This window comes from Bos javanicus, chromosome 4, assembly GCF_032452875.1.
Source record: "Bos javanicus breed banteng chromosome 4, ARS-OSU_banteng_1.0, whole genome shotgun sequence".
Lineage (NCBI taxonomy): Eukaryota > Metazoa > Chordata > Mammalia > Artiodactyla > Bovidae > Bos > Bos javanicus.
This window is the reverse complement of record NC_083871.1, coordinates 119,691,291-119,718,257: the sequence shown is the minus strand read 5'-3', so window position 1 is coordinate 119,718,257 and position 26,967 is coordinate 119,691,291. Positions and strand designations below refer to the sequence as shown.

General features: G+C 58.3%; 1 protein-coding gene across 5 annotated transcripts in view; it reads left to right on the top strand.

The window, feature by feature from the left end:
- PTPRN2 (protein tyrosine phosphatase receptor type N2) overlaps positions 1–26,967 on the top strand; it is a 599,207-nt gene that overhangs the window by 239,341 nt on the left and 332,899 nt on the right. For all 5 annotated transcript variants that reach the window (XM_061415339.1, XM_061415342.1, XM_061415343.1 and 2 more), the window contains 2 exons: positions 4,526–4,612; positions 7,814–7,893. In XM_061415339.1, the coding sequence (XP_061271323.1) occupies positions 4,526–4,612; positions 7,814–7,893 (167 nt within the window). The remainder of the gene's footprint in view (positions 1–4,525; positions 4,613–7,813; positions 7,894–26,967) is intronic.

Below are 26,967 nucleotides of genomic sequence, written 5' to 3'. Positions count from 1 at the left end.
GCGGGTGCAGAGGTGCACAAAGGCCCCGCGTGACCCTCTCTGGGCAGGAGGAGGCTGGGGAGGGCGGTGCTCCCTGACAGGCGCTCCACAGTCTGGGACACACGGTGTGTCTGGATCGCATCGTCGTGGAAGCAGGTGAGAGTGACCCTCTCAAGAAGAAAAAGGTCAATTTCCTTTAGCGGTACAAACTCCTAACAAAGCAGGTGTAGAGGGAGCATCCTCAGCACAGTAAGGGCTGCAGCCACAAACCCCGGTAGCACCACACTCAACGGGGAAAGGCCGAAAGCTTTCTAAGATTGCACTACTGCTGACTGTGGCTCTGCGGTTACCATGAGGCTTACATAAAGCGTCTTATATTCACAGGTCTGTGTAGGTTGATAGTAACTTAACTCTGAATGCATACAAAAGCTTTACATTTTTACATTACTCCCTTTTATGTTTTTGATTTCCATGCACTTTTTATAAAGATGACTCTAAGACGTTTTGTACTTAGATTTGTATTAAGCATTTGGCAGATTTTTTTCCCCTGGAGAGTAAAATTGTTATGGAGACTATATTTGTGGAGAATATGTTTATTCAAATGTCGTATGGAGAACATATTTACTAAAATTTTGAATATATTTATGTTGAGAAGCACAGTCTCATCTTGATGTTAAAAAATGATGTTGGAAAACAGCGGTTTTTTTCTTACAATTTCTTTTTTTACCTCTGAAGAGTTGATGGTTGTTAGCAGTCTTTTAGGAGAAGGCAATGGCAACCCAGTCCAGTACTCTTGCCTGGGAAATCCCATGGATGGAGGAGCCTGGTAGGCTACAGTCCGTGGGGTCTCGAAGAGTCAGACACGACTGAGCGACTTCACTTTCACTTTTCACTTTCATGCACTGGAGAAGGAAATGGCAACCCACTCCATATTCTTGCCTGGAGAATCCCAGGAATGGGAGCCTGGTGGGCTGCCGTCTATGGGGTCTCACAGAGTTGGACACACTAAAGTGACTTAGCAGCAGCAGCAGTCTTTTAAGGCTAATTTACTGAGTCGTTCAGGACTGTTAGAGACTCAGGAGTCTGCCTGTGTTCGGCCCTCATGGGAGTTCAGTTTGGCCCACAGGTTATCATGGGCTCACTCACCCCTGCTCTGAGAAGTGTGGTCTTTGTTAGACTTCCGCAGGGAAGGAAGGTGGTGCACCCTGGAGCTGGAATTCTGAATTATCACCGTGGCCTCCACCTATATCCCTGTCCTCGTCAGAAGCATCACTCGTCTGCACTAGAGAGAATTCTTGTGGGTTAACGAAAATGCTAGCTACCTTGAAAGATGATTTTAAAAGATAAACATCATAATTTTTATAGAACAATCGGTGAATCCCATGAAAGTCTCATTTTATTGACTGATTTCAAGTATCTCAGCAAAAACGTTGGTATCGAGGTCGACTAGTTTTCGTGTTTTGTGATCCATCACTCAGTTAGTTCCCGACCTTTGGAGAATTTTTGAATAAACCGTGACATGTTCACAGTTGGGAAGTGAAGCAGCCGAAGCCCCGCCAGCCCTGGGATGCAGCACCCCCGAGGTGGACGTCTGTGGGCGGGAGGGACAGACCGCTTGGAGATGGATCTCATCTGTCTCAGAAGAGGCGGTGACTCTAGGAAAAGACCTGAGGGACTGCGGGAGCGGACGCGGTTCCGTCTGCTTGGGGTCGGGGAGCCTTGGGGTGGGGGAGCCTTGGGGTGGGGGGCGTGGTCTGGTGAGGGCGTGGTCAGGGTGAGGGCGTGGTCAGGGTGAGGGCGTGGTCTGGTGAGGGCATGGTCAAAGTGAGGGCGTGGTCGGGTGAGGGCATCGTCAGGGTGAGGGCGTGGTCAGGTGAGGGCATGGTCAGAGGGCGTGGTCAGGTGAGGGCATGGTCAGAGGGCGTGGTCTGGTGAGGGCATGGTCAGGGTGAGGCATGGTCAGGATGAGGCGTGGTCAGAGTGAGGGTGTGGTCAGGGGAGGGCGTGGTCCGGGGGAGGGCGTGGTCAGAGGGCGTGGTCTGGTGAGGGCGTGGTCCGGGTGAGGGCGTGGTCCGGGGGAGGGCGTGCGGGCAGGATGCGTGCTTGCCCCACAGTCCCGAAGCTGACACACCAGGGTGCACTTGACCCTTTCAGTTTGTGTCTTTCTTTGAGGATTTACTGGTAGTGTGATCTTCGGCACTGAATTTAATTCCTGGAGTCTCAGTTTCCACCTCTTTGAAGGAAGGTTAATACAGGCCCTTCCTTCCAGGTTTGTTGTGAGCAATGAATGAGATAATTTCCGTAGAACCCCTTGTAGTTGAGGGCGGAGAGTTGCTTTTAAGTTCTCACTGGTCTTAATGTTTCTGAAAAGACCCTGATGCTGGGAAAGACTGAAGGCAGGAGGAGAAGGGGACGGCAGAGGATGAGATGGTTGGATGGCATCACCGACTCGATGGGCATGAGTTTGAGTAAACTCTGGGAGTTGGTGCTGGACAGGGAGGCCTGGCGTGCTGCAGTCCATGGGGTCACAGAGTCGGACACTACCAAGCGACTGAACTGAATGTTTCTGACCCTCAGGTCATGGTCCCTAGTCTTTGTTTTGAGAATGGCCTCAACACTCCCCTGACAGACTTGGATTTTCTCATTTTGACCCAGTGGTGATCTAGGCTGTGCAGGGGTGGGGCAGCCTCTCGCATGCTTCCTGTCCGGGATTACGGGGCCCTTTCCCCGTTTTGCTGATGTACAGGCTCCCCAGCACACGCCTCGCTTAACGAGCAGGCTGTCTGAGGAAGGAAGAGGAGCCTTAGAGGGGAGGCCCGCCAGCTCTTGACGGTGACCCTTCCTGCCCTAACGGCGCGGCAGGCGGAGCACCCGCCGCCACTCCCGCTCCGACATCTGACCTCCAGCTGCTAGAAGCGCGCCGTCTCTGTTCCAGGCGGCAGGTGTCCAGGAGACCCCGCGGCAGGTGTCACAGTCGGGCCCTGGAAATTACAAGTGTCCGTCCAGTGATTTTTGAGATTAACTACAACTACTTTCTAAGGAAGTTCAGACCATGAAGTGACAGATGATGGCCACGTAGTTTAAAAACAAAAGAGAAATAATTGCGTGCTGGGTTTGAGTACAGTCGACAGCCTCTCATTTGTCTGACTTGAACAAGAATGGGGCCACCGTTGTCATGAGCCATTTGCCCTGCCTGCCCTGACAGTGCAGCAGGAGGGGCTGAGGTGTCCCCCTGCAGCTCCTGGGAAGTGTCTGTGTCTACAGGTGTGTGTGTGCACACCTGGGGAGTGGCCATGTCCGCAGGGGTATGTGTGCACACCTTGGGAGTGACTGCAGGGGTGTGTCTGTGTGTGCACACCTGGGGGATGTCCTTGTCTACAGGGGTGTGTGTGCACACCTTGGGAGTGTCTGCAGGGTCGTGTCTGTTTTTGCATACCTGGGGAATGTCCTTGTCTACAGGGGGGGGGGTGTGTGTGCACACCTTGGGATACACACCCGGGGAGTGTCTGTGTCCGCAGGGGTGTGTGTGTGCACACCCGGGGAGTGTCTGTGTCTGCAGGGGCGTGTGTGCACACCCGGGGAATGTCTGTGTCCGTAGGGGCGTGTGTGCACACCCGGGGAGTGTCTGTGTCCACAGGGGTGTGTGTGCACACCCGGGGAGTGTCTGTGTCCACAGGGGTGTGTGTGCACACCCGGGGAGTGTCTGTGTCCACAGGGGTGTGTGTGCACACCCGGGGAGTGTCTGTGTCCGCAGGGGTGTGTGTGCACACCCGGGGAGTGTCTGTGTCTGCAGGGGTGTGTGTGCACACCCAGGGAGTGTCTGTGTCTTCAGGGGCGTGTGTGCACACCCGGGGAGTGTCTGTGTCCACAGGGGTCCGTGTGCACACCTGGTGCATCCGTGGCTGTCCTCAGTTGCCGCCTTCTGGGCTCAGCCCCACCACAGAGCCAGGGCTGCAGCTGTGGTTCTGTTCAGGGCAGCCGGTGGGACGACTCTAGGGTAGCCACACATGCAGATGCACCACTTTTAAAACATTCTTATTTAAAACCTGGTGACATAAAAGCCTGTGGAGAGTGTGTCTGGGAGGTTTGGGGGTCTCATCCATCCTTGATGCGTGGGTTCCCAGCCCTGAGGGCTACTCACTGTCCCAGGAAGCAGGATGGTGGGGTGGGGCAGCCCCCAGCGCAGAGGGGCCAACCTGCCGCTCCCGGCCCATCCCCCCCACACACCCATCCCCCACACCCATTCGCACTGTGTCGCTCCTCTTACTGGTTTAAAGTGCGGCGATTCGCCCCGGCTGGAGAGACGCCTGCTCCCAGCTGCCCCCTGCCCCACCCCAGGCCGCATAATGGAAATGCAGGCAGGGCGGCTCTCGGATCAGCACGGGCTTGGGGCGCGGAGTCCCAGGGGGTGCGGGGTCGGGGTCCTCAGAGTGAGGGGGCGGGAGGGGGCGGGGCCCCGTTCCTCGCAGTGAGGGGGTGTGGGGGTCACGGAGCCCTGTTCCTCGAAGTGAGAAGCCCACCGGGTAACCCTGCCGTCTCCCCACAGCTCCCTGAGCCTGGACGAGGGCACGCAGGCGCTGGAGGGCGTGGCGCGGCTCCTGGAGGTGCCAGCGGGCGTCTTCACGGACGTTGAGTGAGTGCGGGTGGGGCTCGGGTGGCTCCTCCTTCTGAGTGTCCCTCCAGCAGGTTACCAGTGGGGTGTGTTCAGTGTGCCACAGAGGCTGGTGCTGGAGGAAGAGAGGGGAGCATCTGGGGGGTCCGGTTAGCTCTGTAAGCGCAGCAGAAACCCGAGTGTCAGCAGGAGGGCGATCCCGAGAGGGCCCCGCTGACCCGGAACCCCCGGGGGCTCTGGATGGTGGGGCGGGCCCACCGCAGGTGTGCCAGGGCCTGGGGAACCACTGGGGCTCTGGATGGTGGGGCGGGCCCACCGCAGGTGTGCCAGGGCCTGGGGAACCACTGGGGCTCTGGATGGTAGGGGGGGCCCCACGGCAGGTGAGCCAGGGCCTGGGGCTGGCACCTGCAGTGTGCAGGCCCCAAGGAGTGGGCCCTGAAGTCCCCGAGTGCCCCAGCCCGCCTCGCCCTCAGTGGGCTGGGTTTTAGAAAGAGCTGGTGACACGGAGGCCAGGGCTGGCACGTGACAGGTGCCTGGGTCTGGGGCCCAGCCCTGTTTCCTGATGGGACCCTGAGGTGGGAAGAGCGTGAGGGGCCGTCGGAAGTGCACTGGGGCCCGGGGCTCCGGTGGGAGGGGCGGGGTCTGGGGTCTCCAGGGGGCGGGGCGGGGCCCGGGGGCTCTGGTGGGAGGGGAGAGGCGGGCCACAAGGGCCCGAGGGGAAGGGGCGGGGTCTGTGGGATCCAGGGGCGGGGAGAGGCGGGCCCAGCACTTCGGGAGGTGCAGTTTTGACCTGGTGCCTCCTCTCCGGCCCCTCACCTTGCTCTGCTCCTCACTTCTTGGCTCAGTCCCTCCCAGACACACCACCTCCAAGTCTGGGGGTATTGGGAGTTTTCCCGCCTTCAGAGGTGGGCTGGTTATCAGCTCAGCTCTTTTGTAAATACCACTTGCTGGGGTCTCTTTCTTGCTTGGTGAACGCAGGCCTCCTGCGTCCCCTGGGGGCCACAACGACGCCACTGCCCTCTTTCAGCCTCTGTCAGTCTTGGCCACAGCTCAAGGTCCTACCCCGAGGCCTCGCCCTGCCCTGGAGCCCCGAGCCAGCCCGCACATCTGTGCCTCGGGAGCCCGGGTCCTGCCCAGTTGATGCGGGGCCGGCACCTCTGAGTCTTTAATGCTGCACGCGTGTGGGGTGCATGTGGCATCCCAACGAGTCCTGTATGTCGCCCCCAGGACACAGCACGTGCGGGTCCACAGCACCTGCAGGGGTGACCGGGCAGGGCCCTGGAGGGGACGACCGCACGGCCGCAGGGGGTCTCTGCGTCGCGTTGCTGGCGCGGCAGATCGTGGCTCCTGGAGAGGTGTGGAGGGCGCCGCTTGGAGCGCTCTTTCAGGGCTGTGTTTCTGTGGAAGGACTAGTTATGCTTAATATGTTTTGTTAATGGCTCTGTAGCTGTCAAGTAAATTCCATTATATCTTACTACATCGTTAGAGGCCATTAAGACGCCAATGGCATGCCGCTGTAATTACGCCGGCAGATGCCCGGCCACCGCTCTTATGGTTTTATAATCGAGTCCCGGCTGTCGGTGGTGCCGATGGATGCGCTGCTCTGGGCTCTCGCCGGGCAGGCAGACAGGAGGCCGTCTGCTTACTGGATCCCCAGCCCGGGCCTTCAGCTGAGCCCGAGGCCAGCCCGGGCGGCCGGCGCTGCCTCAGCCTGACCGCTCCCCGAGTTTGCAGCAGGCCAGCAGGGTGCGGTCTACTGTCTGTGTGGTGTCCTGCGTGGTAGGAGGGCAGTTCCTGAAGACAGAGCGGGAATTCACCACCGGACTCGTCGGGAGGTCTCCTGTGTGCAGGCCCAAGGCTCCCTCCTGCAGGGGCCCGGCCCCCACCCCGCCCCTCCCTCCACGTGAGGACCCCTGGGGGAGGGAGGGTCCCCGAAGTCGAGTTTCAGTTTCCCGCTGCGGGGTCTGTGCTTATTTGCCCCGTATTGTCTCCCTGGCGACTTGAACCACCTCCCGTTTTACAGCTGAGCCTCCGGAGGCCTCGGAGCTTAAAAGGCTCAGCGGGGTGACAGGTGGTGACCTGGGACACGGACATGCAGATATTTCTGTGCAGAGACTCCATGTGCCCACCCAGAAGAGCAGGTGCAGGGAGAGAGCCCTGAACTCATGCCGAGGCCAGCCGGGAGGTCGGATCTGCCTGGCACGGCTGGTCATCTTTCCTTCCTTTGCTGACGCCAGGGCAGAGCTCAGCCACATGGGGCTGGGCGGTCAGAGACGCGGAACCTCCCTTCACGGCATGCTGGGCTTTCCACGCTGGGCGGTCCCAGGGTCACTGTGTGCATGTCCTAAGGCCAAGTGTGCAGCATCCCAGGGTCATGTGTGTGCACGTCCCAGGGGCTTGCACATGGTGTCCTGGAAGGAAGGAAGGAAGGAGGGCGGGCCGTGGTGCTGCAGGTGAGGACAGGTGAATGAACCGCATGCTCTGTATTTCGGGAACTAGGAGCGCCCACTAGATCTTCAGAGAACACTCTCAGCACCCAAGGGAAGCTTAGGTTTGGGGGGCCCTACTTACCTGGGACTCTCCAGATGTAGGTTAGAGTAGAAATGTCACCTCACTGGTCACCAGAAGAGCAGCTATCCTGAGGGCCCTCCTGGTGGCAAGGGCCACTGGCGTGGTTCCCGCTCCTGGCACACCAGCCCCTGGGGCGTGTCCAGGGGGTGACGGGCCAGGAGACGCGGAGCTTGGGGAGTCCTGATGGAAACAGCCTCCTGCCCCGCCAGACAGATCAGTTGTTTAAAAACGGACTCACTTTTCAAAGTCATGTTCAACAAAGTATTTAAAATGCTTTGAACAGTCTTGATAACTCCTGGCAAGCAGTCCCCTGCCAGTTATTTTTATACTGAGTAGTTCTTAAAGATTTCAATAAGTTTTCAAGAGAATTTTAAAAACACTTGTCTCTTTCCTGTCTGTTCTTGGCTTCTGTGGCTCCCTGGGGAACTGACTACTAAAACCTGTTTCCATAACAATTTTCTTTTTCCACACAGGAGTGTCTGCTGGTTACTGTTGGTTTATTGGGGTTGATTTGAATTTTTTTGTAAGAGCCCTGCCACATGTATTTCTAGAGTAGCAGAGCCTGTGGGCAGAGCCCCTAGGACCCAGGGTGGCCCTGGGATGTGTGGGGTGCCTGAGCAGTCCTGACGCCTCCTCAACGGTCTCTTCCAGGGTCGAGGGGCCAGCAGTGACCTTCAGGGTACGCGCCAACGCCCAGAATGTGACTGCAGCGGCGGCGGCGAAGGCGGCAGGTAAGGCTTCTGCGAGCGCTGTGCTGGGCACAGGATGCCCAGGTGTAGCACAGAGTGACTGTTTCAGCCAGCCTCAGCCAGTCCTGTGCGTCGCTAAGCATATAAACTACTTTAACGGAATTGACACTTCCTCCCAGGGTGCAGTGCAGCGCGGGTCCTGGGTGACTGAGGGACAGTTCCTGGCAGTTGAGGTGTCGTCATATTGTGTCTGTTAACTTAAAGTTTCTTTGTCCACTGACAGTAAACAGGCATAAAACAGTGGTTATGCCCCCTTTAGAGGAACAAACCCCAGGCCGTCTTGATCTCGGTTGCTGCTGGCTTGTACTTGCAGGGATTCTGGGGCCCTTGGTGGCGCTTGTTTGTTCAGAGTGATGATTGGGGGCCTCCCAGGTGGCGTTGGTGGCACACATCCCACCTGCCAATGCAGGAGACACAAGAGATGTGGGTTCCATCCCTGGGTGAGGATGCTCCCTGGAGGAGGAAATGGCAGCCCGCACCAGTATTCTTGCTGGAGGATCCCACAGACAGAGGAGCCTTGCAGGCTACAGCCCATGGAGCTGCAAAGAGTCGGACAAGACTGAAGCAACTTAGCACGATGATTCTGGGGACAAGAATTGTCGGTTAAATAATTCCTTGCACAGTTGTACCAGTTCCCATAAATCTGACAGATCTGCCTGTGGAGACTGAGCCTGCTCCCAGGCTTCATTCCACTGCGGGGGTGGAGCTCGGGGTGGACCGACCCGGCCGGGCAGTCTCCCCGTCCGGCAGAGCGGCCAAGCGGGCCCTGGGGAGCGGGCAGCAGACTCTGGTCTGAAGTCTCTGCGCCCAAGTGGCCACGGACCCCCTCGCTGCATGGACTGGCTTCATGCCCCTCCTTCCTCAGTACAAGAGGTTACTGAATATGCTTGAGTGGACTGGCTTCATGCCCCTCCTTCCTCAGTACAAGAGGTTACTGCATATGCTTGAGACCAAAACAAGCATCATTGTTTTACCCAGATATGCACTAATCGTTCCGTGAGTGGCAGTTCACCCCAGTACTGGGAAATGATACTTTCAGAACTGGATTTGTTGGAACCTAACGACAATATGAATGGAACGAAATGAAATGAAATCTTTTTATCTTTTTAGATTTGTGACCATGTACTTGTGACAATGGCCTTTCATTATTTTGTCACTCTCTGGGGGAAGTGAGGTTGACTGTTTGAAACCTGGCGTCTTGGTTTTGTCTCATGTGTCCGTGTCAGGCGTGGAGAGGGAACGGCACCTGTGGCTTGAGCGTTGTCACGGCCTCTAAACTCAGATGTCTACATCACACCAGCGTGCCCGTGAGCCAGCGTGGGGCGCCGGCCGCCGTGTGTCCTGCAGGCCCTGCAGGCTGGGCAATGACACCTGTAGTTTTAAAAACGTGGCTCCTTTTTATATTTTAAGTACTTTCATGATGTTCTGAACGTACTTGATGCTATAAGGGAAGGACTACAGAGAATTAGCCTGTGACCACAGGATCGTAGTATTTGGTGCTGAAATACCAAACTGCACAGTCAGCTTGACCCCCTCCGACTTGCGGGCATGTCTGTGGTCACCGGCAGACGAGGCCTCCCACCGGTACAGAGTCCACACGGGGGTGGACTTGATCCCGTGCTATCAGGGAGGTTAGAGCCCTGCTCAGGAGGTTCCTGATATAAGTGGATTGATCCCATGCTGTGAGGGAGGTTAGAGCCCCGCTCGGGAGGTTCCTGTGATGACATGTGGGGCTGCTCCCTCTTCATACTTATATGATGATGAAATTGCTTCTGTTTTGAAAGACTTGAAGGCGCTTCTGTAATGAGGCTCCTCTCTCATCCTCAGCCCCAGGCAGGTATTGGGGCTCCTTGTTCATGTCTTCACCACTGCTGGAGCCCCCACAGAGCGGATGGGAGGGGGACGGGGGACCTTCAGGGCTGGGGCCTCACTTTCCTCCTGGAATCCTGGTCAGGTGTTGGATGCCGTCAGGGCCGAGGGCTGTCCATGGGCCCCGTCGCTCTGGACCGAATGCTGACACAGGTGACCCTGTGGAGGGGGAGGTGGAGTCGGGGACGGCAGTGGGGACCAGCTCAGGGCTCCTGGAGGTCAGGCCCGTGCAGGTCCTGGGCGCTGCAGCCCTGCCGGGGCTGGGCACGTGGACCCTGGCTGGCACGCCTCGGGCCCAGTCACGTGTGGGTGCGGAACTGGGGCATGGGGAGGGGCTGGCGTAGCTTCAGGGTGTCCACGCCAAGGATGCTGAGCCTTGCTGTCTCTGAGGGCCCAGGCGTCTCCTGGAGGTGCCTTCAGTCGAGGCCAGTCCCCCCCTTAGGGATCGTTGGTCAGTACCAATGTGGTTCGGTTGTGCCAGGCCCTGTGCGGGCCGGGGTGTGCTGCGGTCTGACCGAACAGAGACTCGGCCCTGGTGAGGGTGCAGCCCCGCGGGGAAGGCGAGGAGGGGGCAATGTGGAGCATAAAGCGATGCCGTGTGGCTGGGGACGCAGCGTGCGCTGTGTGTGATCGGCGAGGTATCAGTTATGCGAGGGAGCCTCACACGTAACATGGCGAGGTATCAGCTATGCGAGGGAGCCTCACACGTAACATGGCGAGGTATCAGCTATGCGAGGGAGCCTCACACGTAACATGGCGAGGTATCAGCTATGCGAGGGAGCCTCACACGTAACATGGCGTAATGTAGTGACGCTGTTCCGTGACTGCACAGCGTTGCCTGACGTGCTGTATAACACGTGGAGAGCGTGGCACGGGGCGTGGCGTGGCGTGGTGAGCGGCTGCGTGCGGTGGTGAAGCGCGGGGCCCTGTGCTGTCGTGTGGTGCCCATCGCATCGTGTCAGGACATGGAGAGGGTTCTGAAAAGACACCAGGCCACAGTGGGCCTGGACAGATGCCGGCCAGCCGAGGCCGGGGCTGCCAGGCACCGGGGGGCTGGGGCTGCGCTGCTCGGGGACACGGCGGGGAGGCTGGGTCGGGCGGCTGGGGAGACGGCGGGGAGGCCGGGTCAGGAGGCTCAGGGAGACGGCGGGGAGGCCAGGTCAGGAGACTCGGGGAGACGGCGGGGAGGCCGGGTCGGGCGGCCGGGGAGACGGCGGGGAGGCCGGGTCAGGAGGCTCGGGGAGACGGCGGGGAGGCCGGGTTGGGCGGCCGGGGACTCGCCATGCGGGGCTTGGGCCCCCGGGGACGAGCAGCCGGTGTCTGCGTGGGTGGCCAGGCCTGACTGGGAGCCGGCAGCGTGGCGCCCAGCCCATCCTGGAGCCATCTGTGGTGTCCAGGCGGGTTTTGTAGTCTCGCCTTCATTGGCCCCTCACCTTCCTTCTCTTTCTGGCTTTGTGCTGAGTGCCACGGGCCACAGAGAACCAGACAGAACCACCCTTGTCTTCACTGGGCCTGCAAAGAGACGTTTGGGCCCAGACATCCTGAAGAGGCAGGGAGGGCGTCCTGGAGGAGGCAGCCTGAGGAGAGAGCACTGGGGCTTCACGGGCGACGGTGGGGTGGGACCTGCAGTGTTAACTGTGATACTCGAGACATCGGACAGCTCCTGGCTTCCGCATGAGGGACATCCGGTGGGTGGGGTTGCCTGGCGGGGAGACGGGAAACACTCTCGAGGCATCTGGGTGATGGGGCCTCGCGTCACGGGTGGGACATGGTGGCATCATGGATGAGCTCGGTGCCGAGGAGCTGGCTGCGGGCCCTGGAGACACAGCTGGCGTGTGCTGGCATGCGGGAAGTGCCCAGGCCGAGGGCCCCTTCTCCGGCTGGGCCTGCTGGAGGGGAGCTTGTCAGGGAGGCAGGAGGCGCCGTGCGGACGGGCACGTGCAGTCTGGCCGTGTTCTCTGGGGCCTCGAGTCTCTGAGATGAGACATGCCCACGTGGCTGGAGAGAGGCGGCCCCTGTGGGTGAGCAGGTGCCCAGCGGGGTCTGCGTTGAGGCTCGCAGCCTAGCCCTGCCGGGCTCCACTGGCGCCGGGCAGGGGAGCCTGGGCCCATGTGGGAGTGGGGCTTCCTTCCTGACACGAGGTGATGCTCAGGTCTTTGATTCTCAAATCGTTCCGATGCGGTAACTTCAGAAGCCCTGTGACGCCCAGCTAGTAACATCTAACGGAGTCTTCCCACGGGCGCGTCGGCGTCAGCAGTCCACCCGCTTTCTCCTGGCCTTACCCGCAGCGCTCAGCCCGCCTGGTCACCTGGCTGGCCGGGGCAGGGCCTGCGGATGTTGACCCCCTTTCTCCTGGCCTTACCCGCAGCGCTCAGCCCGCCTGGTCACCTGGCTGGCCGGGGCAGGGCCTGCGGATGTTGGGACGAGCGACAGGGAGAAGCGCCGCCCGCTGAAGGCCTGCAGGGAGGGGGCCGGGGCCCCGGCCTTGGGGGCCAGCCTGAGTCTGTGGCGCTCGGCAGGAGGCCCTGGGGAGCTGGTGGGGATGGTGGGCACAGGCGGGTCTCGCTGTCAGGTTGCTGCGGCCAAGGCTGCCTCCCGGGGCTGGCTCCCGCCACTCGCTCATTTCCTCCCGCATAGCGGCCCTGATGCTCCGACAGCCATTCCTGAAAGTGAACTTCTAATTCACAAGGCACGCCGTACCCCAGGTTCACAGGTCACGCTGCACCCCAAGTCCACACAGTTCACAAGACACGCTGCACCCCAAGTCCATGTATCTCACAGGGCATTCTGGTACCCCTGTCCATCTAACTCACAGTGGACACTGACACCCCCAAATCCATCTAACTCACAGGGGACGTTGGAACCCCCGTCATCTGGCCCTGAGACACAACTCTGTGACAACTCAGCATGTGCCTCGGGGCATGAGGGTGACTCTGCGTGGCCATGTTATGGGACCACACTCTCGGGGTGACGCTGAATGTGTGAGACGCAGATCAGTCAGCAAACGAGTCGCCCATGGTCCGCAGGGTGAGGGCGGCCGCCCACGGGAAGAGCCGGGAAGCAGGCCCACAGGGTCGGAGCCCTGGGGCTGATCCAGGTGCTTGTACGGCGGTTCCTTTCTCCTCTGAAGACGGTTTGCTCTTGGTCAACACCTCACATTATTACAATTGCACAGTCAGAAAAAGCCAACTCAAAATGAAAAGTCTTCAGCAAAAGCAGCGATAGGCTTCCCTCCCGCGGGATGAAGCAGCATAGGTAGTCTCTCAGCGTCGCAAGCAGCCCCACGTCCTCGGGGAGGCAGCTCGAGCTTGCCAGGGGAGACCCGGCGGTGGTGAGCCAGCGCAGCCGTCCCCGCCCGCGACAGCAGCCTTATCCTGCGGGGCTCACCCGGCGCGGTGACCCCCGGACCTGTGCCTGGGCGTGGGCAGCGGCGCCGTCTGCGAGCCTTCCCACGGGGCGCCAGCTCCTTCTCCTGGCTGCCGAGCCTGGAGCAGGGCGCGGGTGTGCGCCCTCTGTGACCTTAGGGCCCTCGGCAGGGGGGGCAGACCGCGGGGCTGACACGCACAGCCAGTTTTCCCCCGCCTCCTTGTTGCCTTCCCTTGAATGTCCCGGGGTGAAAGTGAGGGTCGGGCGGGGCCCAGCGCCCCTGCTGGGGTCGGGGGGGGCCTGCTCTTGGGCTCTGCCCAGCCAGGCACCCACTGTCCTGCCCACCGTCCACTGGGAGGCCGCCAGCCCTCCCTGCCCCTGCCAGCTCTTCCCCCAGACCCCCCGGAGCCACTCGACCATGTCTGCAGCCCATCCTCCCCAGGGCAGCCAGACAGAGGGTGGGCAGTGCGGAACGGGCCCATGCAGAGACAGGGCCCCGGCCACAGGGGCCCGCAGAGCCGGGTGCCCGAAACGAGGCTGCCGGGCAGGCAGAGCTGGACGGGGCCTCCCTCCTCGGGTTGGTTACAAGCGTCCCCCCGACCACTGACCACCGTGGGGCCGCTGAGCAGACGTAGGAGTGGACCTCAGGCCTCTGCCTGGACCGGCACCCGGACTCGGAGCACAGACGCGGGCAGCTGGTGAGGCCTGGGGGCTGGCAGGCTGGACGGAGGGGCAGAAACGCCGGGCGAATGGCGCACAGGCTCCCAGGTTTGTCAGCAGGCACATCCGGGGGTGTGTCAGTCCAGGGTGCTGCCTGCCATGGGGCCCCCATGGTCTCTGGCTGCTGGAGAGCTGTGCTGCCCAACAGGCCTCTCCCACCAGCCACGGGAGGTGTTCAGAAACGTCAGTCAGCTCAAGACTGCATCTCAGAGTGATTCCACATCTAAGACTAGACGCAGGGGGCGGTGCGGACGTGAGCCCCGCACAGCCCGACGGAGGGTCCACTCCCCCAAGCCGCCCCGGAGCGGGGCACCCACCGCCGTCGTCCTTCCTTGAGTGGTGGGTTTCCTCCTGGTTCTCAGGGTGCGGACTGGCCGCAGCAGCCCTGAGTGGAACAGGTGGCACTGTGGGGCAGGCGGGCCCCGTGGGGCAGGGGGCTCCCTGTGGGGCGGGAGGCCATGTGGGGCAGGGGTCCCATGGGGCAGGGGCTCCTCCCCAGGTGCTCCCCATCCAAGGACCCCATCCAAGCCCCCTTCCAGCTGGCATCCTCCCCACAGGGCTGCATGCTCGCGCTGGGGGTTCCTCATATCCTCCGCTGGGCTCACACACCCTTTCCATGAAGAAAAGCTTCCTTACGGCGGCCTCCGGAATGCGCCTCTGCTCTGTATGAATGCTCTTCTTTGACCACATTAAACACGTTTAGCCCCTTTGGTGGCGGTTTAGTTGCTAAGTCGTGTTCAACTCTCGAAATCCCGTGGACTGTAGCCCGCCAGGCTCCTCTGTCCATGGGATTCTCTAGGCAAGAATCCTGGAGTGGGTTGCCTGCCCTCCCCCAGGGGCTGTTCCCGACCCAGGGATCAGGCCTGGGTCCCTGCACTGAGGGCGGGTTCTTGGCCACTGAGCCCCCGGGGAGGCCCTGCTCCAGTCTGTAATGCAGCTCACCGGGCAGCATGTCTGCATCTGGGCGCGGTGCTTCTCTCTCCGGAAAGCCCACTGGGGCAGAAGATGCGTCTTTCTCTCTTCCTTTGGAATTCTCTCTTCTCCTCTGTCCCACTCGCTAGCGACCCTCCCCCAGAGCCACCCAGCGTCACAGGCCCCCTGCTGCCCTCTCCTGTGGGGACTCCCAGAGCTGCCGCAGTGCTGGCCCTGAGCCCACGGGCACCGCTCTGTCAGGTCCTGAGTGGGTAGGAACGGAGCAGGGTTAACAGCCACCCACAACGTCTGTCCCCATCCAGGAATAGCCAGGACCCTGGACTTAGAGGGAGGACTGGGCCGCCAGCTGGCCGTGCCTCTGTGGCAGGTCCCCAACAGAGATCAGAGACCCTGGGGGTGAGGACACCCGCTCCCAGTGGGCAGGACCAGCTCTCCCCCAGGTTGGTGGTGAAGGAATGGCTGAACCATTTCATCAGTTTAAGAATCTCCCCCAAATCACTCGCAGACCCCTTAGTCACTGATTTTGGAGGAATCTAGCGAGGGCTGTCCGTTCTTCCTTAACTTTCAAAGCCCAATTTCCAGACTCCGTTTTTGCTCCCTTCTGAAGAGAAAGTCGGAAACCAGGGGACAAGCGACCAGGAGGTCAGAGATCACTTACATTAGAATATGCTGCCCATGATAAGCATTAGCACCTGCTCGGCAGGGAAACCTGCTCCTTGGCATCGTTCCCGCGTTCATGCCGCTGTCTGCGAGAACGTCCTTCCTCTGAACCAGCCCCTCGATTTCTCTGCCCGGGACTCTCTGATCAGAGGTCGAGCGTCCACCCTCAACAGGCCCGTCCAAGGCAGCTTCTGATGCAGGTGGGGACCCTTCTGCCAGAGATGGAGAGAGGCTTGCGCATGTCTTCATGCCTGCCCTTTGCATGAGTGATGCCCGCTCCAGGCCCTTGCTCCCTCGCGCCAGGCACTCACAGCAGAAGCAAACTTCAGCCTTTGTGTTTGGAGCTGGCTGTGCCCACGAGAACTGTTTAGGGAGGCCTGGAAGCCGTGTCCAAGTTCAGTGTGTTTTGACATGTAAATTCACACGAGGCATATTTAATCAGTCACAGTGATACGCTAATTGGATTCATCTGTGGACTGAACGAGACACACATTTGAAGAAAAATGAAGAGAACACATTGCCAGCTGAGACAGTTTGTAACCAGTGCTGTGCATCATCAAAGTGCGAGAAGGCCAAGGCGCCAGGTACGTGTGGGGCCTTGGCTGCGTGTCCTGCCTCACGGCGCACGGCGGGGCCGTGACGCTGTCCGCGGTGCTGAGTTTAGGAGCCCTGGGGCGCCTGACACCCCGGAGACCCAGGAGTCCATGATGGAGTGTGTGTGTGAGCACAGCCGGAGACACCACGCAGAGCATGGGCATGAGTGTGCAAACCCAAGTGCGTGCATGTGAGAGTGTGCGAGCACCAGTGTGCAGGCCCGCAGAAGTGGAGAGGAGGGGGTGTCGCCGCCTGTCCCAGCGTCTCCCTGGCTCAGATGGGGCTCCTGCCCTCCACATACGTGTAGCGTGTTCAGAGGGGCCTGGGGTCCCCCTCAGGGAGGTGCATGGGGGCCGCGGGTGGTCTGCCTGCATCTGGCTCGGGGGTGACAGTGACCGCCCTTGCCCCTCCCAGCACGCCCTCCTGTGCCACCGTGGGCACCCTGCTTACCATCACGTCTGCCTCGTGTCCTTTCGCACGGGCAGAGGGAGGCTGGAGCTCTCAGGCGTGAGGGCCCCTGGGCCCGGGTGCCCCATGGGGGCAGCATCTCCGGGTCCCACCCTCCTGTCCTTACCAGCCCCCCGCACACGACCGCAGGTGGGGGCTTACCGCGCTTTCCCCTGCAGCAGAGGGCAGGGCGAAACTTACCCCGCGAAGCCGTGGTGCACAGGGAGGGTCAGTGCAGCCAGTTGGAGCCGGGTTGGCGGGGCCTCTGCTGTGTTGAGTGTCTTTTTGCAAGAACAGGGGTGCATGAGCGATGAGTAGGCTTTCCCTTTCTGGTGGGCAGGCACTCAGCAAACAGACTCACCCAGCCAGGAGCAGGCAAGCAGGGTGGTGGGGGGTCAGGGTGGGGCGGGGTCCGGGCCATTCTCCACAGGGGATGCCTCTGAACCCTGTGGAGGAAGGAGCCCAGCCTGGCTGCAGAGACCAGGAGGGTGTGCGGGGGGAGGGGGGAGCCTTAGGGGTGGGAAGCAAGAGGCCAAGAAGCAGGTGCATAGCCTGTGGGTGGTGGGGATGCCCGGGAAGAGGGCCTTGGGCCGGTTCTCCATCCCCAGAGGACCCGGAGCAGCAGGAGCTTCTGGAGTGGTTGGCTCCGGGCCCGCGGGGTGAGTCATGCAGGCAGGTCAGGGTTGCTGCCCGATTCCTTTCTCTGGTTGAGCGAGAGGGCACGTGTGGGCGTGGTGCCCCGGGTAGTGACCGTGGGGTGTGGGGCAGGGCTTTTACTTCCATTCAGAGAGGACAGGAATAGAAGCATGATTGCTGCAAAACACGCGTGATTCATGAAAACCTGCGTTCTGGGTGGTTCTACTCTTCAGAATGATTCTGTGCGGTTTTCACCGTGACTCCTCTCAGGCGATTTAAGCCGTGGTTTGCAGGGACAGTCTTCCCAGGGATGCGCTTGCTCCAGGTCTGGGCACCCGCTGGGGCGTTCGCAGGGGTTCCGTGTCCTCGGCGCATTAACTCCTGGGCCCGGGAGGTGGCCGGGCACCAAGAGTCTGCCCAGAAGCGAGGAGTCGCCCGGCTGTGCGGGTAAGCCTGAGCCGGGCGCTCAGGGCTCAGCCGCAGGTTGAGCCCCAGGCCTGCTGGGGCAGCCGTTTGAGGGTCTCCGTGAGCAGGCGCAGACGGGGCAGCGACCGCCAGGGAAGCTGAGGGCCACGGGAGCTGAGACAGTGGCCCGGAGGCCGCGGGGGCGGCCGGCTGAGGGCGAGGAGGTGGGCAGGCTGCAGTCCCGGGAGCGGCCGGGCCCCGCGTGGGCCGGCAAGACGTTGGGGCCTGGGCCGCTGGCAAGAGGGCACCTGCCCTGCCTGCTTCACCCACCCCGGCCCCCAGCGCAGCCTCCTTTGTCCCCTGTGGCTCAGGGGCGTCTAGGCGCCCGGTGTCCTGCGGAGTCCCGCCGTCCGTAGCTCCGCCCCTCGTCCCGACTCCCCTTCCGGCTCCGCCTCTATTCCCGGGCCCTCCCGGTGCTGCTCTCGGTGGGATCACTGGGCTGGGCGCAGGCAGGCGGGATGCTCCAGCCCCTCCCGGGCTGCCCGCGCACCTCGGACCTCTCTCTCTTTCTCGTGAGCGTCCGCACGGCTGACCCGGGCCGGCCCCACGGGTGATTCGGGGTGCCTCCCCAGCGTTTGCGTGCACGGTCTTTACCGCTGGAAGGTGGAAAAGTGGAAATCCGAAGAATGCAAACATCTTTCCAGTTTTCTTTATTAAAAATAAAAGCAATTATTTCTGCAGCCACTTGGAGCCGCCTGACACGGAGGCTGGCTCAGCTTCCCTTGTTCTCCGCGTCTTCGCCAGAAATAGACGCTGGTGCTGCAGTCCAGGTTTCTGAAAAGCCTCAGCTCTTGCGAGGCGGGTCCACACCCCGAGCTGTGCGTTCGGGTGGTTTCAGCGTGAGCCGCTGGTGGATGTTGGGGTCGGTGCTCGGGTGTGGGCCCGGCACCGGGCATTCGACAGGAGGCCCCTTTGGTTCTGAACGCGGGAGGTGTGCTCAGAAGTCGCCCTACAGGGCTCATCTCCTGTGGTCCTGCTTCTCCTCTCGGCTCCTGCCCGCCCCACTGAGAGGGAAGAGCGGCCCCGGTCTCCTCCTCAGGGCTTCCTCTACTTAAGCCGAACGTCTGGAGGCTTGTGTGCGGCACCGGAAACCTTCCCTGGGCATCCGACACCCCACCTCCAGCGCCCAGGCCAGCCCCCTCGTCTGGGTTGGGGTGAGGATTAGGGTCATCTCAGCTTCTCCCCTGTGCCTTGCACTCCACTGATGAGTCTGATTTAATAGGCATCTTTGCAGTGATAGCTCAGCTGGTAAAGAATCCACCTGCAATGCAGGAGACCCCGGTTCGATTCCTGGGTTGGGAAGATCCCCTAGAGAAGGGATAGGCTACCGACTCCAGTATTCTGAGGATTCCCTAGTGGCTCAGCTGGTAAAGAATCCGTCTGCAATGGGGGAGACCTGGGTTCAATCCCTGGGTGCGATCCCTGGGTTGGGAAGATCCCCTGGAGGAGGGAACAGCTACCCACTCCAGTATTCTGGGCTGGAGAATTCCCTGGACTGTACAGTCCGTGGGGCCGCAGAGTCCGACAGGACCCAGCGACTCTCACTCACTCGGCCCCAAGTCCTCACGCAGGGTCATCCTCGGCACTGGCTGAGCCCTCCTCCCAGCCCCTGATGTCTGTTCTCCCCTTGGGGCTGCGAGTGATTTAAACCCGGGAGCCGGAGAGACCTACAGGTGGGGCGCTCTTTGCTTTGCGTTTCCCGGTTCCTGCAGAGGGGCGGCTCCTGGGGGCGGGGCGAGGGCAGACGCGGATGGAAGGGTCACTGGCGCTCGCAGCCCCGCCCCCTTCCTGTTCTGCACGCTTCATCCTGCGAAGTGCTCCTGACGCGTCGGCGTCATGACTCCTCTCGTTTCCCGTGCCACTCGATCACTTTTTATTTAACCAAAGACTGCTTTGGGCATTTCATGGGCTGTTGGTTTGTCAAACCTTGTAACTCAGATGAAGTGTTTTGAAGATTTTCTGATCTTAAGGATCCTATGGGGTGCTTTGGGGGTTAGTTAACTGTATGGAAAGTGTGTGCCTGGTGGTGCGACAGCAGTGTGAGGCGCGGTGCTGGCGGCCGGTCTGTCCTCTTCCCAGAGTCCTCCCCCTCCCCCCACCCCTGCCCCTGTCCCTCCCCCTCCGGTGCGCAGCGAACCCTTCTGTGAAAGAAGCAAGTTAACCTCATAGGTTCCACGGAGACTGCGCTGGCCTGCCATGGGTCCTGGTGGGGGCAAGTGTCTTCTCAGGTCGCGTGTCCAGCTTCAGGATCTCTTGGCGTCTTTAACTGCATGTTCCTTTCAGTTCAGTCTAGTCGCTTAGTTGTGTTCAACTCTTTGCGACCCCATGGACTGCAGCACGCCAGGCCTCCCTGTCCATCACCAACTCCCGGAGCCTGCTCAAACTCATGTCCATCAAGTCGGTGATGCCATCCAACCATCTCATCCTCTGTCGTCCCCTTCTCCTCCTGCCTCCAATCTTTCACAGCATCAGGGTCTTTTCCAGTGAGTCAACTCTTCCCATCAGGTGGCCAAAGTATTGGAGTTCAGTTTCAGCATCAGTCCTTCCAATGAATATTCAGGACTGATCTCCTTTAGACTTGCTTCTGTTGACTTTGCTTTCCAGGAGGCTTCTAACAAGTGCTATGTATACAGGAAGCCCCCAAACCGTGTGATGAGTAAGAGCTTTGCAAGATGGAAGCATTAATAAAGGAGCTAGTAGTAGCCTGTTAGTCGCTCAGTCGTGTCTGACTCTGTGCAACCCCATGGACTGTAGCCCACCAGGCTCCTCTGTCCATGGAATTCTCCAGGCAAGAGTACTGGCATGGGTTGCCATTTCCTTCTCCAGGGGATCTTCCCAACCCAGGAATCGAGTACCTGTCTCCTGCACTGCGGGCATATTCTTTACTGTCTGAGCTACCTCCTCAAACACGAGCTTAGTCATTGGCAGGAAAGGGTGTCACTGGGAAAAGTCTCGTGACAAAGACTTAGGAAGGGCTGAGAGCTGACCTTACAAGAGCCAAATCCACAGAAACTTGATTCCTTTTTCTGGACCTAAGTACTCAGGTGTCTCTCTGGCCAGAGGTTTTCCCAGAGAATAAATATTGACTATTTGTAGCTTTCGATTGTTTCTTTATATTAATGGTATTAAGAACCACTTCAGGGGAAAGCAGGCAAGACATTTTAGGGGATAATGTACTTTTATCCTTGCTTTCCTCGGCCCTTAATAACGAGCAGGTGCATCTCAGCTTCCGGGTCCTCCTCGGACGCTCCTGGCAGGCTCCCTCGGGCCCTGCAGGCGCCTCCCTGACACTTGCATTTCTTTACATGGATTCAAGTTTCTCACCGACTTCACAGAGCAATGGGCTTCCCTGGTGGCTCAGATGGTACCGTGCCTGCAACGCCGAAGACCTGGGTTCAATCCCTGGGTCGGGAAGATCCCCTGGAGAAGGAAATGGCAACCCACTGCAGTATCCTTGCCTGGAGAATCCCATGGACGGAGGAGCCTGGTGGGCCACAGTCCGCGGGGTCGCACAGAGTTGGACGCGACTGAGCGACTTCACTTTAAGTTTCTCACCCACGTCGCTTCCCTTCTCTCTAAGGAGCTTCTTTCAACGTGTCTTTCAAGGCGGCTCAGCTGTTGGCAAGTTCGCTGCTTTCTCACGTCTGAGTCTTCGTTTCTGCTTTACTTCTGAAGGACGCAGAGCTGCGCGAATGGTGCGGGTGCCTTCTCTCTGGCTCACTAAATGCTTAGCTCCGTTCTCTGCTTGCTCACGTGGGGCAGGTCTCTCCTTGTGCCCCGGAAGCTGCTCTTTCCTGTCTTGGATGTTGTGCAATTTGCGCTGCCGTGTGACTTTGAGGGCGCGCGCCCTGCTGGGTGCTCCCTGAGCTCCCTGGGTGTGTCCCGTGGCGCGCTCACTCGGAACCTCTCCAGCTGTCCCGTCTGCAGTGGCATCCTCTCCCTTTCGGAGGTGCTCCTGTGCAGCCGCCCCTGGCTTGCCTCTCCTGTCTCTCTCTCTCTCTCTCTGCAGAGCAGCTTCGAGGCGTCCCCCTCAGCCCTGTCCCGCCCAGGCGTTCGACATCTCCACTGCAGTGCTCCAGCTTCCAGCATTTCTTTTTGGTTCTTCTTGAGCATCTGCATTTCTCTACTTTGCCCAGCGGTTGTTACACGCTATCCCTTTTTCCATTAGCGACCTTAGCAAATTGATGACAGTGATTGAAACCTGTGGCCTGGTCGTCCCAGTCTGTTCTGCCTGAGTCTCGTTCTGATCTCACTGTGTCTTTTCAAACTGTGATGTTTCTTTCTGTTTTGCTTTGTTTGCCGTGTAATGTGCTTTGTAATTTATTTGTTGTTGTTGGAAGCCAGCTGTGCGTGCGTGCGTGCATGCTCAGGCCTTCAGGCGTGACTGACTCTGTGCACCCCCGTGGACTGCAGCCCGCCAGGCCCCTCTGGCTTCTCCAGGCAAGAACACCGGAGTGGGTTGCCATGCCCTCCTCCAGGGGATCTTCCCGACCCAGGGATCGAACCTGTGTCTCTTACATCTCCTGCATTGGCCACCAGGTTCTTCACCGCTGGAGATGGGGCAAAATGGCCCAGGGTGCATAAGCCTTCAGCGTGAGGCCTTTGCCCCTCTGCGTGGGTGTCAGGTGGGGTGCGCTGTCGACGCAGCCGCGGCCGCCAGAGCTGATAGTTTTCCAGTGTCTTTGTTTTCTCTCTGTTTCCTTTGGGTCTCCCTCGGGGATCCTCCTTCTCAGGGGAGTCTGAGATGCACACTGGCTTACCTGCGATTCCCTGCGATGTGGGGGGTGGGCAGCCCAGGCCCTGGCCTGAGGGTGAGTCTCGGTCTTCAGTGAGCCTGGGCTGTGCGCCCCACTCAGCTGCTCCGTGTTTCTGTCCCTGAAGGGAGGCACGAAGGCTGCAGGGGCTGGAGTCGGGAGCACGTGGGCACACTTGGTGTCTTATCTGTGGTGCACACATGGGATTTGCAGCGTCCTGTATATTACACGACGTGTGCATTATCAGTGCTAGACACGTTTTACATAAGCACACGAGCTCACCCTTGAGCCACGTGCGAATCATGGTGCCAGTGCTCCCACAGGCGAAGCTCTGCAGGTGACTGAATAGTTGCTCCATCGTGTCTGCGGATCCACTTCTATGGCTGAGCCAGCCACCACCCTCTGGTATTCACCACCGAAAACCCTGCAGTTCAAGCCTGTGCTGTTCAAGGGTCAGCTGTATTTTATTAAAATATGTAAGTTTGACTTACGTACAAATGTCATATACTTTTACATATACTGTATATTGTATATAGTGTAATACTGTTAGATAATCATACAAAGTACCACATATGACTACTAATTCTTTTCAGTTCACTCTATATGTTACAAAGATAAACATATAGCTTAATTTTTACCTATTTATATGGTATCTTCTTACTGGATAGAATTTAAAAATTAATCTCATCAAGCCTATCAGTATTTTTCTCTATGACGTTTCATTTTATGTATATGCATGGATTATTATTCAGCCATAAAAATAAGGAAGCCCTGCCACTGGCAACAGTATAATGAAGTTTGAGGGTATTACGGGAAGTGAAATAGTCGGGCAGAAAAACACAAAATACAGCGACTGTATGATCAATCGCTCCTCCTCGTCGTTTCCGGAACACCAAACCTGGAGAAACAGTAGACTGCCGTTTACCAGGGTGGGTGGGGGCAACAGGGAGATAGGCAGAGGCTGAAGTTTGCAGCTGGAAGATGAGTAACTGCTGGAGACCTCGAGTCAGCCTGGTGAGCACGGTTGCAGCGTGTGTTACAGACGCGTGTGCTGACAGCAGGGCTCACGTGCTCCACCACACACGCACGCACGCACGCACGGTAACAGTGTGAGGTGGTCACGCCTGCACGCACGCATGGTAACAGTGTGAGGTGGTCACGCACGCATGCACGGTAACAATGTGAGGTGGTCACGTATGCACGCACGGTAACAGTGTGAGGTGGTCACGCACGCACGCACGGTAACAGTGTGAGGTAGTCACACACGCACGCACCCACGCACGGTAACAGTGTGAGGTGGTCACGCACGCACCCACGCACGGTAACAGTGTGAGGTGGTCACGCACGCACACACGCACGCACGGTAACAGTGTGAGGTGGTCACGCACGCACGCACGCACGGTAACAGTGTGAGGTGGTCACGCATGCACGCACGCATGGTAACAGTGTGAGGTGGTCACGCACGCACGCACGGTAACAGTGTGAGGTAGTCACACACGCACGCACCCACGCACGGTAACAGTGTGAGGTGGTCACGCACGCACCCACGCACGGTAACAGTGTGAGGTGGTCACGCACGCACACACGCACGCACGGTAACAGTGTGAGGTGGTCACACACGCACGCACACATGGTAACAGTGTGAGGTAGTCACGCACGCACGCACACATGGTAACAGTGTGAGGTGGTCACGCATGCACGCACACATGGTAACAGTGTGAGGTGGTCACGCACGCACGCACGCACAGTAACAGTGTGAGGTGGTCACGCACGCACGCATGGTAACAGTGTGAGGTGGTGGCGTGTTAACTAATATTATTGTGGTCACCATTCCACAGTGTGATTGTACATCACATCACCACGTTGTACACCTCAAACTGAGACAATGTTGCTTGCCAATTATGTCTTAATAAAGCTGGGGAAATAGTAAACATTCAGTTCAGTTCAGTCGCTCAGTTGTGTCCAACTCTTTGCGACCCCATGAAGCGCAGCACGCCAGGCCTCCCTGTCCATCACCAACTCCCGGACTTCACTGAGACTCACGCCCATCGCGTCGGTGATGCCATCCCGCCGTCTCGTCCTCTCCGTCCCCTTCTCCTCCTGCCCCCAGTCTCTCCCGCATGATACACAGTAGCTCACCTGAGAGCAGGATGCAGTTATTTCTGTCTGGTTGTTGCTGGTGTGCAGGCGCGTGGTTTTGTATTTTGACCTTGTGTCTTTCATCCTTGAAAAAGGCCTCTTAGTAGTTATACTTGTCTGATTACAGATTCTCTTAGTGTTTTCCAGACAAACATATCATCTACAGCTAAGAATATTGGTTTTCTTCCTTTCTAATCCTACATATCTTGTTATTGTTGTTCAGTCGCTCAGTTGTGTCCGACTCTTCGACCCCATGGACTGCAGCACGCCAGGCCTCCCTGTCCATCACCAACTCCCAGAGTTCACTCAAACTCATGTCCATCGAGTCGGTGATGCCATCCAACCATCTCATCCTCTGTCACCCCCTTCTCTTCTTGCTTTCAATCTTTCCCAGCATCAGGGTCTTTTCAGATGAGTCAGCTCTTCGCATCAGGTGACCAAAGTACTGGGGCTTCAACTTCAGCATCTGTCCTTCCAAAGAGTATTCAAGATTGATTCCCTTTAGGATCGACTGGTTTGATCTTGTAATTCTTCTTACTTTAAGTCTTGTTGGATCCTCTGTTAAATAAAAGGACTCTACTCACCCATCACTTTTTCAGTGTTTCATTTTCCAAAGGAATGAGGTTTGCTGAACGATTTTTAGCCAAAAACCTTTATTGAATTAAGGAAGTTGTATTCCTAGTTTCTTAAAATTTTTAAAATTCTGAATGGATGAAATGCTTATTCTTGACCTCTGGAGTGTTGCTGGATCTTTCCCCTCTTTATCTCTTGGTAAAACAAACGGCATCGACACACTTCCTGCTGTAGGAGTATTTTTGCAAGTCTGCGTTAGACGCTTTGGTTATGAACTTTTGTTGAATTCAGTTGCTAGTATTTTTTGAGGAGTGAGATTCACTTATTTTTCTTTCTCATGTTTTTGTTGTCCAGTTTTACTATCCAGGTGTCTCCCGACTGTGGGAAAACCCGAGTAAGACAGGGAACAGATGGTACTGGGGTGCCGGCCCCCCGGGAGCCGTTGGGTGTTGTGACAGCAGTCAGGTTCTAGTCTCCTCAGTTCAGCTTTGGAACTTTGCATTTTTTCCTGAAAATGATTCATCTCCTTTATGTTTTCCAATTATGTTTATTTTGCATTATTTACAATGTCCTCTCATGATTTTGAATCTCTGCTGTGTCTGCTGCCACGTCCTTTCTTTGTTCCTGACGGTGCTTATTTCTGCTTTCTCTTCTCTCCTGATAATCCTGATTGGATGTCTTCTGAGTTTACTGTTCTGTCGACCAGCCCTGGGTTTCTGTCAGCGTCCTCTATTGTTCACATTTTCATTAATTTCTACTGTCTGAGTCTCTTTCAGATGATGACACTGTCTCAGTTTTATGGTGTTAATTGTCCTGTTTGCCTTTTCTTTTGAATCTTGCTGACATCTCCTCTTTATGGTTCATGTTCCGTGTGGCTTATAATTTTCACTGTAAACTTACCTTCAGTGTTTCCCTTCTTGGGAGAATCATCTGGGAGACCCCAAACCCCTCACTGTTGGAAACGTTCCTCCAAGTGGTTTTAAGGAGAGTGATTCCAGCTGGAGTGTTAAGTACACGAGAGTCCTACTGTGTGAGGACGTGATTGCCTGTGTGGTGCACATACTGGGGCTCTTTCCCACCAGAGAGATTCCTGCTTCCATCCAGAGCCTGAAGACAAGGGGCCCCCAGCCCAGCGAGGGCAGGCCTTTCTGACCCACTTGTGGGTGGAGGCAGTGGTTCCTCCCTTGCCTGGCATCCCCGAGGCCATTGCCCACCTTCGTGTAGGTGTCAGGACCCACGTCTGCACCCCCTGCCTGTCAGCGCCCCGCCGTCCGGGGCCTGGAGCCCCTCGTGCTGACTAAGTCGCTCCAGTGTTTGGCTGCATTTCTGGTGCTTCCGGGAGCAGGGCCACAAGCTTGGCACTATCGTGAAGGGCAGGACAGGCCCTGCTTGTCCGAGACCCTTGTGTCTTGCTGTGTGATTATTCTGGTGAATATTTAAACCACAGACACCGGAGGACTTGTTTAGAAAACACACTTTGGGGTGATTGATTCGTAGAGCTGTATTCTGTGTGCATTAAGTGGATGGTAACCTCAAGCATCTGCCTGGCACTGCGTCCTCCTGGGGCCGAGCTAGCCGCCTGTTCTGTGGCCTCGTCATTTAATTGTAGGTAAGCTGGGACCTTGTGCCTGAGTTTGGGGCATGTCTAGTGCAGCTGGCGGAGAGCAGGGTGGTGGCTGCACACATGTCCTGGGCTTCCTCCGGGTCCCTCTCAGCCCAGGAGGACGTGTCCTCTCGGACATCACTCCACACTCCTGCCAGGACTCTCTCAGGGGCCATGGACCTATATCAGAGCCCCCACCACTGGCCTCTGCCCTCCCGAACCAAGGGCATCTCACGCCCCAGGAGAGGCAGTGATTACAGAAAACAGACACCCGCCGGCTCAGATGCTCCAGAACGC